This window comes from Parus major, chromosome 14, assembly GCF_001522545.3.
Source record: "Parus major isolate Abel chromosome 14, Parus_major1.1, whole genome shotgun sequence".
In the NCBI taxonomy this organism is placed as follows: Eukaryota; Metazoa; Chordata; class Aves; order Passeriformes; family Paridae; genus Parus; species Parus major.
In genome coordinates, this window is record NC_031783.1 from 8328198 (window position 1) to 8334458 (window position 6261).

The following is a 6261-nucleotide window of genomic DNA, read 5'->3' on the forward strand; positions in this document are numbered from 1 at the left end:
AATTGCACTAATTTTGACATTTTACATCAATGCCCTTCTGCACAGCTGATAAAGAACACTTCCCCATGAATTCTCAGAGGTTTGTTTATTGTAACTGCAGACTCTTTGGAGTTCAAGTTAAATCTGGATTACAGTTTCCATACCCCTCTGAGTGCCCTTCAATCATGCAACCAAAGGCAAACTAAAAAGACATTTCAGCTCCATTTGTTCTACTGCTTATCAGCACTCAATATACAGCTTTCTCTTAAAAATAAGTACATTCATGTGCTGTGTTGTTTCTTCATTAGAAGAAACAATTTCCTATCCTCCCTTGGTTCTCTTAAAAGGTCTGGAAGATAAGAAGCTACTCAAGTTTTATCTGTTAATTCACATAACGTTTACATCACACATTGGCTTTTTCTTTCTCATCAGGATTCAGCACAGCCATCTTTACATGCAGGGCAGGGAAATACACTCATCTATTTTGGCACCATTATACCCTTATTTCCAGTTTCTGATTTAAGTACAGTAATGTAAGTCATTTTAAGGTGCTACAAATCAAATTAGCATACACTTGTAGAACATGCTGTTAAAATTACTAACATCAAGTTACGATTTGAAATTTTGACACCAAAATTGTTAATATAAATTTAGAACCAAAATTTAAACAAGGCCAAGGAATAGCCAGAGAATTATCGAGCAACCTGCACAGACAAGGTATGACCCAACTGGGTTGTCAATTTGATTCTTTCACATTACAGTGCTTTCCTCAGACTGTGTGTGGCTGTGCCACAGCTTTGGCCAGGGCACCAGAGGGTTCCTGCATTCGAGATGTGACCACAGGCAGAAGCCAACTGCTGCTCTGCCCTTCTCAGAGCTCTCCTCTGCAGTCCATCAGCACTGCTGGATGCCCTCATGGCTGCAGACCTGCCCCAGGAGGGCAGTGTGGTCGGGCTGGGTCAGTAGTGAGGGTCACAGTCCTCCACCAAACTGTCGGTGATGTAGCTGCAGTCAAGGACACTTTCGTAGTAGCTTTTCTCTGCAAATGTGTTCACTGTCCAGGCAACCACTCGAATTCCTCTGGAAGACCAGTGCCTCACATAGTCCCTGCAAGGAACAGAGACACCCTGAGAGGAGCCTGACACTACACAGTTAAGGCAGACAGTGAGGCTACATGTGAGTTTTGGTCTTGCGTCAGCATCACCTCAAGGAACAAGTGTGTCACCTTCTGCAACATCATCTTTTTGTGTTTTCTTATTGTAAACAGGTAAAAGCAACTTTGAAAAGAAAAACTTTTTCTCTTTGAGATTAAATGTAGGCTCTAACAGAGGTAAAAATTCAGATAAAAAAGAAGTTTAAAATCATAAAACAGTGTGAAGTAAAGAAATTATCCAGATACCTTATCCAACACTAAATGGAACATTTTGATGAGCACATACTGTGATAACTCCACCCTATATACTAACAGAAGAGAATATCTCCTGATAAATGAGCAAACCTTAGTACTTACTGAGAAACAAAATTTTTCTGTATGAGGAAAGCTGAAACCCCACACAATCGCCACAAGAAACTGTGTAGGCTCCAGTCCAGAATGACATCCATCACCATATACAAGAAATGCTTCCAGAAGGAATTGAATCGGGGTGTCCCATCTCCCAGGTGACTCAGCTGCCAGGGCCTGTGTGTCAGTGCTGTCACAACATTTCTGTCAGCTTGTCTCATCTGGAGGACCAAGGAGAAAAGACCAATTCATCCAAAAACCCAGCTGCATTAAATACAATTTTAGACAGAACAAGTCCTAGCTTGCACTTACAACTCTACCAGAATCCTTCTGCCCTTCCCCTCCAGATCCTTTTGTAACTCTTTTAGAAAGATGTTTATGGTATTTCATAGGTTGTTGTTTTTTTTTTCCAAATCATACTGAATAAGCACCAGCTCTTATGTTAAAGAAATTACATAGCAGTTATGCAATGTAAACAATGGAAAAAAAGGAAGTAAGTAGACTTGGCAGAAAGTTTTAGGAGTAATCTAGAATAAGAGGTTTATTTAGCAGATACCTTGCACACAGATATCTGGCCAGACACCAACTAGAAGAGCAATCACATCTGTCTACCCTGCTTTCAGAAGAGAGGGAATTGCTGTAGATTCCTATTTGCATCTAATGAGTAGAGTGATCTAACAAGATTATGCATTATGCTTCATTTGTTTTTAAAAGCCTTAGGAATTTGAACAGCCCAAAAGTAACCTGGAACTTGGAGTTTAATACCTTATTGAAATTCCCAGACAGGACTAAAAAAATAAATAATAAATTTTTAGGAAGAATCACCTTATAAACAACATCAGGCATGAAAGAACAGACTATGCTGCTGTTATACAACTGTGGAAATTCCTGGTAGAGTTGTTTCAGGGCATCAACTGCCTGCAATTAGAAACACACAGAGATGTTATACATACACTCATATTTAATTTACACTGCAAAGTTGTTTTAGAACAATCTTTAAAACACTTCCCTGCTGTGTTGCAAGATTGAAGTAGAAAGGGAAAAGAACAGCATCTTGTTTACAGCATTAACACAGAAATGATATTTTGTTTTTTTGCAAAAGAATTTCTCTTCATTACTCTACTTACAAAAATGAGTGGGATTCCCAGTGTTTGAAATGCCCTTAAATATGTTGTGGATATATTTTTTTTAGTACTACCTAGGCTTTAGTTCAAGAGGAAAATTATTTATTCCTGTATTTTGCTAGGCCAAAGAAAAAAAATTACTCTAATTTATATAAAATGATAGTGATGGATCATTTGCTTTTGCCTTCAGTAATGCAAACTATAAATCCCTCGTTGGAGACTGAAGATGAGGTTCTGACTCCCCTCAGCAGAGCAGGGAATTCCCTTTGCTCTGTTCCACAGCAGTGCTGTCAGCTGAGTGCAGCACTTGCACAAGCCCTGTGCCAATTTTAACTTGCAGCTTCCCAGGACAGCTTTGGGTGTCACAAGCAGCAGACCTGGGCTCCCTCATGTTAAAGAAGGGACCAGTTTGAGACCAACACAACAGCAGGGCAGAAACCCAAAGAAGGGTGAGGGGAGGTGTCATGCTGCAGTGAGCAGTACCTGATTAGCATGGCCTTTGACATCAAAGTAGATTGTAAGATTGTGATGCATAGACTCCACAACAGCTTCTCTCAGAGTTGGTACCTTTTCATCTTGGAATTGGCTCCTGTAGAAACGGAGAACTCACTGAAATAGAGACACCATACACGTGCACACACATGGGGCTGCACACACGGCTGATTCAGTTTACTGCTGCACTGATACTGGAGGTAGGATCCAGTGCTCACTGGCCCTGTGTCCCACCCCAAAACACCAACCCCAGCTCTTCACCTCCTTCCCCAACTCCCAAAAACAAGCTTTCAGTCCCAACTGCTGCCTTGCTCCTGCTCTTATTGCACTCCCCAGCCCTGAGCCAGAAATGCAGGTCCCTGGCAGAACAGGCAAGACAAGCTGAGGATTCAGCAGATTCAGCTTCACCCATCAATAAATCATTCCTGATGGGGTGACAGTTCATTCCTTCCTGACAGTGAACAGCAGCTGCTCAGCAGTCACTGCCTGTGGGAATTCCTGCTGCACGGCCCAGGTCACCTTTCCAGTGAGACAGGGAAGATACTCCCTGTACCACACACCACAGGTAGCACGTCTGCAGCTCTGGAATTCCCTAATGCAGTGTCTCAGGAGAACATTAATGTATAAAAATATTTACCCCTGCATACCCCTAGGAAGGACCTAATCAGCCATTAGAGTCACAGTGAGGCCACCCAAAATCTGTCTAGCTCCTCTTCAACAGTATAAACCTGATGTATACAAAACACAATCAGTCGAGAAATACATCTGAATAAAATTAATCTTATAAGTAAGTCCTCTAGCCAATTCTGACAGATCACGAAAATCCCAGTACCTTTAGTGTCCTGCAGTCGATTTAGGACAAGCTTATGTAGAGATTGACCTGTTTCACATTAGTGCCAGTGGATTTTGTCCTCAAAAGCCAGTTTATTTTGACTCTGTTTCACTGTTCCTAATGTACTGTTGGGTAGGGAGATAGAGCCTCATATGCCTCTGAAGTCAAATTAGAAGAAGCATATAGGACTAAGTTTTAAATTAAAAAAAAAAATCATCAGTGATAGATCAAATCAATAATTCTGTTCATCAATAATCATTTTTCCTCTGTTGAAAGTGTAATTTCAGAATAGTTCATTTACCGTAGCCTGTGTTTTGCAGATGGATTAAGCTTCCTGATTTCCTCAAAAGTCAGATCCCTCAGTCTCCCAGCCCCATCAGTTGTCCTTTCGACTGTGTCATCATGCATGAGAATGGGGACACCATCTGCACTAAATTCAAGATCCAGCTCCACACCCGTTGCTCCATTCTCAGCTGCCTTAAAAAAAGTTTTAAAAATCACATACAGAACAGAAGAGACAGCTTTATGGATTTGACACAGGTACAGTTATAATTATCTTGTATTTTGGTAGAAGGTAACAAAATATTAATGTACTTTTCAGTAGTCTTCATCTGCAGAATAAAGCAGGTTTTATCCAAGTATTTTTAGAGCATTCATAGATCAACTGAACCATCTAATCTATTTTACAGCTGAAACCATAATGATTCTGCCTGAGTCTTGGGATTGGAACTGTTTCAGGATAAAAATGCAGAAAAGAATCGTGTTCTCTCCTTACATGTAATAACCCTGGAGGCCTTAAGTTATGTTATTTTCTAAAAGACAAGAGAAGCAAATGCCTACAGTTTACATAACCTACACTTTAACACTTAGTCAACACTCTTCACCACGTGTGTACCAAGCAGTAGACAGATGCAGACTAATCCCTGCTCCTCTCTGAGGAATGGCTTTATCAGAGAGCAAGAAGCAGCCAGTCTGCCTTACAATATTTCATACACCCTGTTCCTGCCCTGGATCTTTCCCAAGAACTCTGCAGAAAAACACCTGAGTGAAGTGCTAACAACACCAATTGCTCTGAAGGACAAATGCCCTCCTGGGAAAAGGGACAATGCACCAGAAAGACAAAAACTGGGTATGGACTAGAGGTTACCTACAGGCATCTGCTATGTAAGGATCGTGCAGCTTCAGAATTTATCAGGACTAAGAGTCTTGTCTCACGCAAAGGTCAGAGATCCTCAAGAGCAGCAATGTCTCAACCTCACAGAAACACTACATTCCAGAGAGTGGGACTGTGAACCCTGTTGTGCCTTGATGCCTTGCAGATTTGGCAGCAGTAAGTCATGGCAGGGCTGCACACAGTGAAGATCTGGTACCAGATTTTCCCCTAACTGTGGATTCTCATCACAGATCTTCAAGGTTTAAAAAAACAACCTGTTAGTGAGTTGTTGTCCGCTCTCTGTGTGCTGTTGTTACATCAACAAAATACAGTATTTCACTAGCGCAGCACTGCTGAAATATTCATCAGCACCAAGGCCATAACAGCTCCCACAAGATACAGATCTGATCAGAAGTTCCCTTTGGGATGAAGGATCAACCACCCACACAGCTTCCAGCAGCTACCGGAAGAACAGCCGGAGTTACGGTGAGAAAGGCTTGGTGCTGGAAGGGCGGCTTATCAGACACAACCCAGCAGGCCCCCCAGGCTGAGCCTGTGTCCCGCCATCCCCGGGGCCCGTGCTGACCTGTCGGATGGCGGCCAGCGTGTTCTCGGGCGCGTCGTGCGCTCCGCCGCGGTGCGCGATGCGGGCGGCGGCGCTGCGGGGCCGCAGGACGCGCTGCGCGCTCTGGGGCGCCGCGGGCTCCAGGGCCAGGAGGTGCAGCGCCAGGTAGAGCCCGGCCGGCAGCAGGCAGGCCAGGGCAGGGCTGCGGCTCAGCGCCAGCGCCAGCGCCATCAGCGCCGTCAGGGAGCTCAGCAGGCTCTCCCCGTGGCACAGCATGGCGATGGCGGGGCCGGGGCCCGGACCGGGGCCGGGGTCACAGTCGGTGTCAGGCCGGAACCTCGGCCGCCGCCTCTTCTCAGGCCAAGCGTGACGGCGGGGCCATCATCCAGCCAATCAGCACTCGGCTGTAACCGCAGCAGCCAATCAGCGCCCGCAGCGTCGGCCCCGCGCCCGCCGGCCGCGGTAGGGGCGGGCCCGGGCCCCGAGCACCTCCTCAGGTAACGCCGGGAGCGGCACCGCGGGAAACACGGGCTGTTCCTGTCAAAATATGGGGCACCGCGGGAAACACGGGCTGTTCCTGTCAAAATATGGGGCACCGCGGGAAACACGGGCTGT

At 44.9% G+C, this 6261-nt stretch overlaps 2 protein-coding genes and 1 long non-coding RNA gene across 7 annotated transcripts in view; 2 read left to right on the forward strand and 1 right to left on the reverse strand.

Moving 5' to 3' along the window:
- Positions 1 to 66: 66 nt before the first annotated feature.
- GDE1 (glycerophosphodiester phosphodiesterase 1) lies at positions 67 to 6017 on the reverse strand. Of its 2 annotated transcripts, none has more exons than XM_015642517.3 (6): positions 5668 to 6017; positions 4230 to 4405; positions 3088 to 3193; positions 2306 to 2398; positions 1490 to 1701; positions 67 to 1086 (listed from the first exon to the last, which is right to left on the reverse strand). In XM_015642517.3, exons 1-6 carry the CDS (start codon positions 5920 to 5922, stop codon positions 939 to 941), a joined length of 990 nt encoding a protein of 329 aa, XP_015498003.1. In that variant the 5' UTR covers positions 5923 to 6017; the 3' UTR covers positions 67 to 938. The 2 variants fall into 2 exon arrangements, with proteins under 2 accessions (XP_015498003.1, XP_018863759.1); XM_019008214.2 differs by having other exon boundaries at positions 4230 to 4401; positions 5668 to 5690.
- On the forward strand, positions 4366 to 4998 carry LOC107211055. The gene is made up of 2 exons (XR_001524077.2): positions 4366 to 4468; positions 4618 to 4998. It is a non-coding gene; the product is annotated as an uncharacterized LOC107211055 (long non-coding RNA).
- Positions 6018 to 6097: 80 nt separating the features above from the next.
- CCP110 (centriolar coiled-coil protein 110) overlaps positions 6098 to 6261 on the forward strand; it is an 18176-nt gene continuing 18012 nt past the window's right edge. For 3 of the 4 annotated variants that reach the window (XR_001524075.2, XM_015642495.2, XM_015642503.2), the window contains exon 1: positions 6099 to 6143. The gene's annotated coding sequence lies outside the window, so the exon portion shown is untranslated. Of the gene's footprint in view, positions 6144 to 6261 lie in introns of all 4 variants that reach the window. The other variant, XM_015642501.2, reaches the window with a different exon arrangement.